Here is a 14,322-nt window from a genome sequence, read left to right on the forward strand (position 1 = left end):
CTCAGTCCTCCACCGCGCTTTGAGGAATACGCACATTTTGCGAACGATTAAAGATCAGTAGCTGATATCGACTGTTGCCTGAGATAATCAAGGAACAGAGTCTTTCAGTCAGTTTTATAATCGAGAGAAGAAGAAAATATTGCAACGAACGTAACATTTTCGTAAGAATATACTTTGGTTGAGCATCGACGTCGGATCGTCGAAATGTCTGTGAACGAGAAATTGCTGGACGTTTGATTCGTGTGTTGTCAATTATTCAATTTGGGGGTTAAAACCCGAAGAGGAGAGAAACTTATTGGAGCTTACGCAGGTTCAAGGGTCAAAGGGTAAGTGTCGTAGATTCCGACTCGTGGAATACGTATTATTTTCAGTTTTGAGGTTATGTTGATATTTTTTATCTTATGGGTTAGTGCTTTAAGTCACGGATTTTTTTTCATTTTTATTCGGAACTTGTGTTTGCAATGTTACTAGCACTGGATTCTTATTCCGAAGTCAATGGAAAGTTGTCTACTTATTCTTGTCTCATTAGATTTCAGACTGGTTTTCGTGTCTATTATTAGAGGTAGTTAGGTCGTTAAATTAATCTTGTTTCATTACGACGTATCTATTGTAATTTTGACTTGGTGAATATTGTTCGGTGGCTAGGCCGACGCATTCAATAATCTGGGCTTTGCTATTTATGGTGAAACTACGAACGAACATTGATTCGCTACTATCTAGAGAAGAATCGATCACTATATGTATTTATGAAATAAATTTGTTTGATTCTGAAGAAAATACGTGTTCATCGATCTTCAATATTATCTTGATATTTCGTATATTTCTCTATGACTACATAGAAGATTGTCTAAGCGAAGGGCCGGTTTTCAGGAATGCGACAGTTTCCTGGAATTCTATGCCGGTCTTGTAGGGTACTAGGTTTATGCATCTGTAGATTGACTCTGTTTACAAGACAAATTGTATAACTTTCACTTACAGAATAACAAAAGCTTTTGTCGAAATTAATTTTTTATACGTTGGTAATTGCACTGCCACGAATTCACGGTTTAGTTTAACGTTCGAGGCACGTGGCAGCCGTTTGATTGGCGGTAATCATCGAGTGCAATTTAATGCGATATAGGCTTAACCTTTCACGTAGTTTCGCTACCCTTAAGGGAGCGTGCATAATTCCTGCGGGAACGAAATTAATTACTTATCACCCTGGTATATGTATCATGAATTAGTAAAAGCATTTGATTAGGAATCAAAATTAATCAGTGTATTTAATCATGCACGTGACTCGTGAGACACACTGTACATTGGCGCATACGAAATAACCAGGAAGATAGGGATGTTTTAGAATTACTAAAAATTGTATGGCTACAGTATTTTACATGCAATAAGGCTAAGTGCGTATTAGGGGATGAAAATATCTTTTCGTCGAGCATCTAAAGAAAGCGTCGCTCACGTGCGAATAGGACCGAACGACTGTACTGCCGACGGATAACGTATAGAAACTGTTCAAACTGGGTCGGCGCACATCGACCCTCTACTCTTTTTATTTCCTCCGGGTACCTTCTATGTACGTGTCCCTTCTTTATTTTTTTTGTTTTAATTCTTCACTTCTTTTATTTATTTTTTTATCTCCCTGTCCCGGCATTATTCGCGCGAAATATCCAACAGACGTTTCCCACCCAATAACCGAACAGGACTATACGTTCAAATAAGATGGCTGTACACACACAGTATAGGTACGTCGCATGTGATTTATTATACATTTGTATTTTTATAGCCATAGATAATTTTGTACCACGTTCCGTATGCGGAATCACATCGTCACAACATGTATACGAGGGATAAACCATCGCTGGGTCGTTCGGACACTTAAAAGTTATGTCGTGCATGAAAGGTGCGGAGGATTCGCGATGAGGCTGAATATCCGCCTAAAGGATCGTGTGTATTTATTCACGGTGTCTCATAAGGTTCATATATCTCCCTTTAAACCAGGAAATGCACAGAGTCCCTTTACGGCGTGCGGCATCCATAAATCTACCGGACGATGCTTAATGCGTTGGACTCGTTCACAATCGGCGTTGCATACGACTATCGCCAGCGTTGGGTCTCTTGATTTAACGCGACGCCGCGATTTCTCGCAATCAGCAGTACTCTTCCACGGTGGTCCGATTACCGACGAGTTTACATTTGATTTAAAAAAAAAAGTAACAAGGAAAAGTCGATATATTTTTTTTTTTCAAAAATAATCTCGAATCTCGCATTCTCATAGATACTTGGAGCACTGGACCTCTAAGTGGCACCAAGGCTTAGTTTCTTTTTGAAAAATTTCGATCGATCCGACAGCTCTATAAATATTAATACTTTGCAGGTTAATCTTCGTGGCTGTTCGTGCTCCCATGATTCGGGTTAATTGGTAATTAATGGCGACGGGCAAATATTGAGAAAGTTCGGTGGCGCCTAACTCAATGATACGACGCCTAGCGTCGCTTCATTAGAACTGGGCACAGGTTTGATAGCGATCAGGAGGATGGTTTAAACGAGGAAATTATCGATCTGTTGAGACCGCGAGGTTAAAGGTCGTTGTATTGTGTAGCAAAATCGAAAATAATAATTTTCGGTGAATCTGTTTTACCGACGGAGATCCATAACGGTTTCTTATGTCTTCTAAAGCGATCGGTATACGTTACAAGAAACGCTCACTTGTCCTAGCTTATTACTCTATGGGATTCCTCGCTATTGGCTTTATCAGTGAGATTAATCGAGATTGAATTTAATTTAATTAATTGGACTGTCGGCGTGCGGAGATCTTACATTCGATTATTTCGGCTTTTAGACGACGGCTTGTAGTCGCTGACTTTCCACGTTGATCCGTCGATCGAAAATAGTATTTAGATCTAGATCGTTGAGTTTTAACAAAAATTTTTAAAAAATTTATATTTACTATTGATCTCGATTCGTTTTTACGGCTCGTAACAGGGTTAAGCGATGACGACAATAAATTATTTCTCTGGCTCAGCCGGCTTCTTTTTTATTACGATTAACGTATATCGATGTCACGTGTTTCTAAAACAGAGATAACCTGATTTATTATTGGTTCTTGCTTCTTTTTTTTTTTATAAGGAAGTCTGACTGGTTTATGACCATCCTGCCGTATAACACGCTCTCATGAAAATTCCAATGGCGCTCAAAGGCGGAAGGGCCAATCGCTTGCATATATAATAACGTTTTTAGCTAATATAGGCCGTCTGAGTTTTTGGGGTCGTGGCCCGCAGAGACTTGGCCTTCTTCTTGCATGCGAGGACGTACGAGAAACGCGTAATCCCGCAAGTAATCCTTACCTAATCAATTCACCGTGATATCGGCTCAATCCATGTATACGATGAAAATTACAATCAATATCTTTCCAGATAATCACCCGTAATATCCCTAGAAGTCACTAGAAAATTTCTCATGGATCGATTATATATACACGGAGTACGAGAGTTTCCGAGGCTTTCGGTAGCTCCCTACCGTTCTCCATTATGAACGCACGACGCCGTATAAAGTGAAATTCCGGAGCCACGCTGTCTCGCGGTCCCGTAACACTCCCAGGGCCGGAATCGTCGCGGTGCCTTTCGGTGAGGTTGAAAAAATTTCTTTTAACTTACACCACCTGGCAATGTCTCTACGGTTATTCCCACGGGTTCCTACAGATTATGCAGATACTCCCTACGGTGCGAAGTCGCCTTAATCCCAGAGCGACTATGCGAATTCCCAACGACGCTGGCACCTCGACGCTGCATAATTACCTCTGCGTCTGGTATAAGTACCGCAAAAGTCGGGCGTCCTTAATTGAGAAAACTTTGTACATAATTAAAATTTTCAAATTCACCCGCACTTTCCTGTGCTATCCTATTCCTAGCTGATTAACATACACGGGTTGGGTTAGGTTGGATTAGCTCGCAATGGGTATGCCCATGTATCAGGCTAATCCCAGAGTAGGAGGATGTCCGATAATTGTACCCGGTGACCCGGAGACCTTTATTACGTGTACCAAAAATAAACGAGTTCTGAGTAGCCACAGGAAGGGATTCTGAACGTGGCGAGATGAACTGCCACACCTGCGAGAGAGTCAAGGACTCGATAATTATCAGCTCACACGTGAAATTAGTATGGGTGACCGTTTGAGGATCGTTACGCTGTACCTGGAATACCTGAACAGTCGCATGACACGTGCGTTTCAGCCCTAAGGACAGTCGGGAAAAGTGATTGGCTCAAAATTGCAGGGTTTCAAAGAGTCGCGACCCTGTCAATTCCGATCCATCCGATAAAGATGATAGCGGAGAGGATCGATTCGTTCCGGTGACGAAAAACGGATGAGTTACGTGGGCGCTCAACGATCGGACTTGCATAGTGGATCGCGATCAACGTTAATATCGCCAAGAAGACTCGAATGATCTACGATCTCCAGGATGACTTTCGTTCTTGTGAAAAATCGTAATTGCCCACGGTGCGCTATTAATAATCCTTCGCGTCCGCGCGAGACACCCGTTACTTTCGACTTGGACCCCGAAGTAAGTCACGTGACAACCCGTGCTATTTCTATAAGGGAAATCGTCGTATTCGCGGATTCCGATTCTTCGTCAAGGTCGACCGCTGCTTTTTCGAGGCGGCTCCGCACAAAGGACCTGCGACCCAGCGCTGCCGCGAGATCGGCTCGTTCGATCGTCCGATGGGAACTCTGGAGCAAATCGTCGCCCGGAGCGTTGTCTACCGTTACCACGTGTCTCGTTACACCGAGGTCCTACACGTTCCCCACCTTCGCTGGGCACTCACTCTTCTCGATACCAGCCCTTTTTTCTCTTGCTGGATCGGTAAGATACCCGAAAGACATTAGTAAAGTTCGCACGAAGCGACGGTGCGGCAAAGGTCGGAGAATACGATATACATAGAAATCAGCATTGTCTTATGAGACAGCAGAAGGAAGTCCAGGGTCGTGGATGCTGGATGATGACCCATGACTCGATGAGGCACGAGACTGTACGGTGAAAGTATGACCGTCGCGCGGCGTCTTCATCGTCACGATCGACGCCCGTCGCTTACACGTGTCGCGCGGATAAACTTCGTGTGAACCAGCCCGTAGGACAGCCCACGCCCCGTATACCTTAAGATATAGGGGGATAACAAAGAGGTCAGGTTAGGTTATGCTAGCGAAATTCATCGCGTGCCCCCTCTTCCCCCTCTCTCTCTCTCGAGGAGAAGACTCTCATAGCTTTCATGTGAATCAAGCTTAAAGGAGCGGCACCTGTTAACTGTCTATTAACACGTGCTGCTCACTGGGTGAACGGCCGATCCTTTCATCCCGCTGAATCATAAATCGTATTAGCAAATGTATAATCTCCACGGGAGCGACACTGACCCAATCACCAATTCGCCGTTTGACTTCTAATTCAGAAACTTTCTCGTCACTCCGCCGTCTATACTGTCGCGCATCGCCCGTTCACGATCGTCATTTACATAGCCGTACGGGCAAGGTCCTTTTCGCACCCAAATAAGACGTATCGGCACTTTGATACCTTCTTTATATGGCGCGGATTAATAAGACGACCGATACCGGGCTCGAACGACCAGAGACACATCGAGACGTCTCTTTTGATTTAACGTGAAAGTATCTACTGTACCTGACTACCGAGGACGAGCGAGGACTTCGTGACATGATTCGAGTGTCGTACGTCGACTGTGAATCAGCAGGATACTCTTCGTTAATAGATTAGGAGGAGGAATCTTTCTAATTGCTAAAGAATTATAGACCCGTAGGTAATGGTGGTACATTAAATAACGGAGAGTAGAGTGCGATCTGGGTACTTGATAGGTGAGACTCATTTTTTTTTTCACTTTTAATTTATGTATCCTGTCCGTTGAAACCCTCGGGCATCGAGGACAGTTCCGTATCAATGGTTTCGGTTTAATACGACTACCGAGGATGACGGGAAGATACAATGAGTCGAGTCTCCTTGGGTCTCACTGTAACTGGTGGGTATTGCAAGGTATATGACGTCCAGGGCCCGATCGTGGGAACGCAATTTCAGGACGTGGTGCTACTACTCGCTCTGGGTCACTGGTGACCTACCGGTCACGATCTTTCTGGAATTTTCTGCCGACTACCCGGCTTCTTCTTTGCTATACGGTAGCCATCTGGAGTTCCAGTTATCTTGAATTTCCTCTTTGTTAATAGGGATACGCGTCGGGTGCTGATGACGATGCTGATATTTTTACTGTGGACGAACCTTAATGTAGGTAGCGACGAATTCTTCATAGCGAGACTCTAACTTTGTCATACTTAATGGTTAATTATTGTTGGTCGTTTCGTGACTGTTAAGTAATACCGACAACGAGGATTTGCCGGGATCGTTAATAATTGTTACTTTTTTTTTTTGGGTTAATGGGGGAAAAAAATTTTTACTCCAAGTCGATTATCGCGGAGAACTTTATAATTGCTATTGCTCTGGGCTCGCACGGTCGTCATCTGGTGCGAGTGGGGGTGTGCAGATTTGTTGGATAGATACTGGATTTCGGAGTCTGGGAGTGATAACGATTAATGGGATTCTAGGTTATTTTCGTTTGTCGCCGGATTTATTGATTTTTTTTTTTTTACAGAAAATGCCGCCAATACGAAGTTTCCTGTCCACGTGGATCATCCTGACCTGTGTCGTCTGCTACTCCAATTGTGAGAATGTTGGTTCGTCCTTCGAGAACAAGACTGGTAAGTCCATGGAAGTGAATAATGAGGGGTTCGCCATTAATGTTATTATTATTCGAAATTTATATCGACAATTTTTGCCAACCTCGGCCACTGGAATATTCACACCCTGAATTCCAGGAATTTCTTTAGGTTCTACCATTTTCAAACGCACCGAAACCGTCCGACCTTTGCCTAGGAAAAGGATGAAGAAAAAGAGATCCGACTATTGAACTCGCACGTGTTATTCGATACTACAAATTTTTCAAGTTGCTTATCTCGCGCCTATAACGTCGCTTCGGTCATACGGGTTTTTTTTTTTAACCGTAAACCTTTTACTATGACACTGATTCACGTTTCCATCTAATCCAGTAGTCGATCTCTAACGCCGAATCGAAATCTCCGATCGGATCAGTTCGCTAAATGCTATCGTTGACCGGTTTCGTGCACTTTGGAAATCTCGAGTGATGACGCAACTCAATTCGACACTCTCGCAACGACAGAGAAGTTTTGAAATTTAGCCTCTATACTGTTTACCCCTTTTTTTTTCTTCGCTTCAAAGTAGAAGCATATTTATACACACGACACTTGATTTCAAGTCTTTCAAGATTTACGTGGCGGCTGTGTCGTGTCATTAGAGGTAATTCGTCAAGTCAATTCGTCCGAATTCTCAGACCCGCGTACTACTGTATGTTGAGCTGGAAGAAGGATACAAAAAAAAGTTGAGGAATATCCAACTGGCATTTCGAGGTTAAGTTTTCACGCGCGACTCAACGTGTGACCTGACAGTTTAGTCAAAAGTAACAGCAGGTGGATTCGAAAGCGTAATAGTGCACGCTTCGAGATTCCGTGTATATATGACTCGTACGTAATTTTCTCAGGTACCCAAGATACGCGATACCGCATAGAAGAATAATTTTTTTAAAGACACTGTATGTTCTGACGTATACGTATTATCCTCGGTCTACACACTGGGTGGTCCAGAATCTCTCTACCTTTTTTTTTCCAAGCTCCCGTAACCGCAGAGAGATCTTGCGCGCGGCCAATTATTCGCAACGCTCTGGGCGGCCTTCATGTGAATTCGGAAATCTCGAGGTTTGATGATCCTCCTACCAGCACTGGTAATCATCACCTTTTTTTCTCTCAAATCCAATTAATTACGCTCGTCAAGCCAAACGAGTATACACGAGCTCTCGCGTACCTTGCAAAAGTCACTTTGCGGTAATAACATTTTCAAAATCTCTCGTATTTCCCGCCCTTTAATTCACGCGTATAAAACTCGTGTAGCCCGCGTATCAAGATACGCTAAAGCCGTTTCGACGTATGCGTCAGTCGCAGGTCAGTAGGTCAACACACTGTTCAGTGCTAAGAGCACTCCCGATCGTTCGATACATGTATGTTTCTCAACGTACGCCAGTGGCGCATATGAGTATATGCCTGTAGGATAGAGATGGGTGACGTAGGAAGAAGGTAAAAGGTGCCAGACGGTCTCTAACGGTCGTTTTCCGGACGTATGACGCAATCAGGAGAAAAGATTTTCGTGGTAATAGGTCCCAGAGCAGACTGGAGCGATTCCCATCTTCGTAGGTACTTCGTGAAGGCTTTAGCGTAATCGTTTCTATATGTATATATATGTATATACAGGCAGAAACACACTAAAATTTAACTACCTTAAACCCATTTTCTTATTTCCACCGCAAGATGGCAGAATCGTCTGAGAGGCTCTAACCCATCGTTTCCCGTGCGAGAAAACTTAAATAGGTTTACGATTGCCCATTACTATAGACAGTCACGAGTAACTAGTTAGTTTGTTCAATGGTTGAGATACCCATAAGAGATTCCCATAGGAAAATTCAAGAGTCGCTACAGGTTCTCTCTCTCTTTCTCTCTCATTCGTGATCGCAGGTTCGAAGATACACGTAGCCCATTCTGGGCTTTTAATTAATGTAAATAAGGCTGGATCCTTACCGGCACTGGGTAAGTACTTGACCTCTTACACGTGAGGTCCAGCCATTGAGCAGTTAGAACCAGCCATTCAGACCTTTTTCCCTCGATTCGCTTCATTAAGAAACGTCAGCTAGTGTTTACCGCTTGAATGGTGTCGGCTGATTGCTCGCTGAGGCCTTTAATTGTCTGACTTGCTCCGAGACCTATGGAAACGTGTGATTCACGCCTCGAGTATATTGATTATCATACTATTCACTTATCACGTTGCTATTAGGAATAGAGCGTGAAAGGTTATATATATATATATATATATATATATATATGTATATACACGTACAATCAATGATAGAAACGAGGTACAGATGCATTATCGAATCCTAATGACACTGCATATAGACTCGGAACACGTATCCGACTTTGTCGCATACAGATAGACCAAGACTTATTTCTGTCTACGAATTTCTAATGCCGACTATATATTTACAATTATCCTACTTTCCCGTCGCTTCTTCTTTCACTGTCTATCACGTATAGGCTAGGTCCAGTTAACGCCAGGGTCTGATATTTCGTATATCCAGCCCACCATACATCGAGATATTGACTTGACAGAGTGTACAAGTAATACCAGTAAAATCCGTAAAGTTTCGTGGTGGCGCTAGCGGAGGCAAGTTTTCACGTTAGTTTTCACGAAACTACAGTCGTACACTGCAGTCGGGGCTCGCGCTGTAGCCGAGTGCCGAGTGGAAGCTCTTAACCCTAATGAGTCTTTGCTTAAGCGACGATGAATAGAGCAGTTCACTAAAAATAGCCTGGGCGCATTTCCTAGCCGGATATATATATATATATCGTGACCGAGTAAGTGCGCATGCGCCGTTCCCGTAGGTGCATGCATTATGTAAAGAGAGAGCAGCCAAGCCACTCTTGGTTCCTGGTATGCGCGACGCACGGTGGTCGTATGCATGACATGTGTATTTATGCGACTTGACTCGAGTACTGGCGCCTCCTGTATACTATTGTGATGCTACGGGGTATTCGTATACCCCGGGAAAGCTCGACACACTGCCCGGTTAACTGATAGGGTCTTTAGGTTATGTTCGATTGAAATGAAACTATTGGTTTTCTTTCTTATGCCATCGCGTATACGCGTGCGAGCATTGCTGGCATTTGTACGGTGAGATCGTACGTGAGGAACTATCGATATGTCTGTTTAACATATTTATGGGGAATGTAGATTCTATGAAAGCTGGGAGAGAACGCGGTGAGAATGCATTGGATTTGTTGTTGTCGGTTGGTTGTTTTTTTTTTTCTTCTTTTTTTACGGCTGCGCCAATGCTCGGAGAGTCTGGTCCGACGACCCATCGTCGCATTATGCATCTATGCGGCTTGGCCGGGAGTCACGTCTGTGGAATACTGCAGGACCTTGTTGCCGGGAGAACGTGAATTATTGAATTGACGCTGAGAAATTCAAGGGCATTCTAAATTGTCTTGAACTTTCGGTCTTGCCTGAGGGAATTAATTTTTTAATAGGTTCTTGTATGCAGCCATCTTGGATTTATTGTGGTTTCATGTGCAATTAATAATGATTATTTCGGGATACTTTGAAATTTTTATTAAATTGTTCCTGTCGTGTATTTATACGTGGGGTGCGGTTAGTTTCGATCGATAGTGTTGGATTGTGGGTATTTTTGTATTTGGCTTATAAGAATCTATTGGACCTTTGTCCTTCTTCTTGTATTTTTCAGGATACAATCAGGAAAGCAGAGCCAGGATATTCTCGCCGAGAATGGACTACGACGAGTGGACGCCTCTGGGACGTGGGGATCCTTTGAAAAATGATCCCACATTCGATTACGTTCCGCCCGTATTGGACAGGGTGCAATATTGGCTTGATTCGCACACGACCGAACCTTCGGCGAAGCGCGATATTCTCGTGCTCGGTGTTACGGCTAAGAAAACCAGTCCCAAGATACCCGAACAATTTCTCAAGTTCGTCGACGGTCCGAAGTTCACAAGGAATCAGGATCAGTATCGGACCGAGCCGGTATTACATAGGACCGATTTTACCGGAAGTTCCGGAGCTGAACCGCCTAAGCTCGTGAGAACTTCGAACTTCAAGAACGGAGTGATTGACTACAGGAATCAAAATAGAATTCAAAATGTACCGGCGAGCTACTACCCTAGTCCGTTTTATGGACAGAAACCTAAACCTTACACCATGATGCTACCGCCGCCGTTGATACGGAAACCACTGGAGCAGACGAACTTCTCGCAAAAGGGCAAGGTCACGTTTGGGGATCAACAGTTCAGCACGCAAACGGAGGAAGGACCGATTTTACAATTGGAATCCCAGATTTACAGTTTGCCACCGAAGAATACCTACTCTCAGCCTCTTCCCGCGCCAAGACCTTCCTCGAAGCCGCCGAAGAGCGTCGTGTCTCAAATAGAGACTATCAAGAGCGTCTACACGCCACCAGCGCAAAATCAAAAACCAAAATTTGACCAAACAACGCCGTCGGTCTCCTTTGAAAAATCTAATCTGATTTACCAGTCTACGCAAACGCTATCCGGTGGCTGGTTAGCGAGCAGTGGACCATCATCCTCATCAGTGTCCTCTGTGTCCTCGGAACCCAGTAGCCAGGTCACCTGGCAGACTCCAGCCAATCTGCGCGATCACTTTGATAACATGGACCATCACGTAGCAGCTTCGTCAAGTCACGAGGTCGTCGTTGGTCAGAATGCAAATATCATTGTGGATGGTGACAGTAATGATAACGAGGAAGTGGTGATCGGTCAGAAGGAAGTTGCGCCGGAGGGTCCATCATCTACAGGATCGGTAGTCCAGCCGTCTGTAACGACAGTACAGAAAGAGGAGAACGCTGGTGAGATAGTTATGGGTCAGCCATCCGGGTCAAAGATGCATATAGTGATGGCTAATACACCGTCCTTGGAAGTGGAGAATCAGAAGACAAAAAGTCCCATAGCTGTGGTGATGCCTACCAATTACATGGACAAGCTGAACGTGACTATAGGGGATGGACCAAAACCTTCTCCAGCGACACCCAACAATTTTGGGAACGCGATGACCTCTGAGATGAAGCAGACGCTGCTGACGTCGAATCCAGCACCCTCCAGGAACTCATTACCCAGTCCTCCGATGCCACCGCGTCACGAGGAGCATCATCCATACCTAGGTCGACCTATGCCCCCGCAGATGGCTATGCACCAACCCTCAATGCATCATACAGCCTTTCCCATGGGTCTACCACAGCAAATGATGCAACAACGCCCATCTAACAGCATAATGCAGTACCTACCTAGCATGCCGAATATGATGCACCCTATGGAGTCCCATATACCGTACAGGTCACCATCTATGCCCCACGCACAACCTCCAATGACGCATATGCATGGTCCACCAGCTAAACCCATGATGAGGCTACCAGCCATGGAAGAACTTCATCATCAGAAGTTTTCCCAAGTTCCCATCACTTTTACGAACCCACCAATTTTCCAAAGCTCCACGAACAAGCATGTCTCCAGACCGGACAACCCTGCACAGACGATGATGTTGTCTCAGTCACCAATCCTGCCGACGGTGCCGCCTCAGAATCCTGAAACGGTCACCCCAGGTCTAGAGGCTGTCACGGACTATATAAAGAACGAATCACCCCTGGCTATGATTTTGAATAACGAAACACGTAAACTACACCAAACGCCTTCTACGGCAACGTCAATAGTCTTTTCGTCATCTTTACCGTCCTCATCACCTACGCCAGCACCTTCGCCACCACCTCCGACAACAACTGTACCAAGTCTAACAACCGATCCTATATTTTCACATTATAAACAGCCAGCCAAACCTATTCGGGGACCAATGTACCTTATAATTCAAGGCCATTCAAAAGTTAAAACCTACAAGCCATCAGTGAATAAGCACGGGGTGCCTGTGGAGAACAACGAGATCCAGGAAAGCACTACCGAGCGTCTATCCAAGCTGGAACAGCTGATAAACGAGAACACCAAGGGCTCTGGCGGCGAGAGAGTCACGTCTAAAATGAGAATTGAGAAACCACCTGGGCAACGATTAGGCCAAGAGAGTCTCTTGAGTCTCGTAGAGAGTGGTTTTAGTGCATTCACTGTACCGCCGCCTCCTGCAACGGAGGAGGAACGCGAGACCAACTCCGTGACTACCATAGAGATCAATAATTAGGCCAATGACCTTTAACCCCTTCGTATCTTAAGGGGTGCGTCTCCATTAGGAAGACAATCATCGTCGTAGAGTGATTACGTGATTCCAGGCTTTAGAGAGGCTTACACCTTTGCTTAATTCTTCGTTAATCGTCGAAGAATGTCATATAGCTCGCAAGAATCCTTTTTTTACTTATTTCTATATTTTTTTTTTTTCATTGTGCCAGTATGGGGTGGGATGCGATGCGCTTGATGGGTTCATCCCTTAGGCGATGCCCTTGTGTATTAATTAGGATTAAAATAGTTTGCAATTAATATGAATTAGGTGCTAGGTAAAAGTCGTTATCTAGATTAGAGAAACAAAAGTTGCTATGCAAAAGTGCAGTGGACGATAAACTTTTCGAGAGATTGATAAACGCTTCGTACGTACGTGTCGATAATATTTATTATTATTGTATTTATTTATTATTTATTGTTAGACGCGTTTCGCGTGATCCTCGTATTAAATCGTGTCACGTTAATGAGTTCTAGATTAGAATTCGATGTATCAATTAACTCCTAGTCTTACTTATACCAGTTACCAAACATATCGTGTACGTACTAACAAAACTGTATCGCACCCCTATACCTATAATTTATATTATATAGGTAAATATATGAATATGCTATGTAGTTATGTTGTGTATATCTAAACATAAATTATATATATTAGACTTATTATATCGACATGTTATCATTACATTATGTATCGACTTAAGCCATACCGATTTCTCTGTAGTCGCGTCATCTTTTTTTTTTTTTTACTTTTTTTAATCCTACGTTAGGACGATCCAAATTTTATACGTATATGGACGTACATATGTACTCTAAAGCGTGTTACGTTTATGTATGATATTTGTACCTGACGGTCATGTTCTGTTGATTATTACATTTATTAAATTAATAAAATATCATATTATACCTTAGAGCCCTCTACGATTGTTGTTGTTAAACTTGACGTAAATCCAATTAATTGTTTAATTTCATATAACCCATTTGAATTATCATGTCCTAACGAAATCCATGGTTGATCCGGAAGGGCACTCGTTATCGTGCTGCTTGCAGTTTCATCCTCGAAACGTCAATCAATCTGATCACTTTGAGGGTGCATCCTATAACAGACAGGACAACGTATAGATATATGTACGTATAATGTACAAGGGGCCTTGTCACTAAGGCCCAAACAAATGTTTCATTGTTCGCCGGCATTTAATTACAAAAAAAAAGCATCGAAAGCACGAATTTAAGGTTAATTTATGGCGTAACTTAGTTTCAATGTCTGTAGCATAAATCTTCTGGAGAGGACAGGGCCGCCAACCGGGGGGCCCGGTCCCTCCACGCGAAAAAAAAGTCCCATGCCGGAGCCGCGGTGTAACAATATTGTGGGGTCCACCACACCGGTACCTCGTTTCATTTGGGCCTCCTCATCCTCCATT

At 43.7% G+C, this 14,322-nt stretch overlaps 1 protein-coding gene across 1 annotated transcript; it reads left to right on the forward strand.

Annotated features, from left to right (window-relative positions):
• Positions 1-4: 4 nt before the first annotated feature.
• Positions 5-13,812, forward strand: LOC107270771 (arginine-glutamic acid dipeptide repeats protein). The gene is made up of 3 exons (XM_015746097.2): positions 5-326; positions 6,631-6,736; positions 10,402-13,812. Exons 2-3 carry the CDS (start codon positions 6,634-6,636, stop codon positions 12,867-12,869), a joined length of 2,571 nt encoding a protein of 856 aa, XP_015601583.1. The 5' UTR covers positions 5-326; positions 6,631-6,633; the 3' UTR covers positions 12,870-13,812.
• Positions 13,813-14,322: the final 510 nt, after the last annotated feature.

Source organism: Cephus cinctus, unplaced genomic scaffold (assembly GCF_000341935.2).
Source record: "Cephus cinctus unplaced genomic scaffold, Ccin1 Ccin1_scaffold0814, whole genome shotgun sequence".
Lineage (NCBI taxonomy): Eukaryota > Metazoa > Arthropoda > Insecta > Hymenoptera > Cephidae > Cephus > Cephus cinctus.

Excerpts from the sequence above, each read along its gene's own strand:
- LOC107270771 (XM_015746097.2), top strand. The coding sequence starts at position 6,634 with ATGCCGCCAATACGAAGTTTCCTGTCCACGTGGATCATCCTGACCTGT. Across the intron at positions 6,737-10,401 it reads GTCCTTCGAGAACAAGACTG|GATACAATCAGGAAAGCAGA; the intron begins GTAAGTCCATGG and ends TGTATTTTTCAG.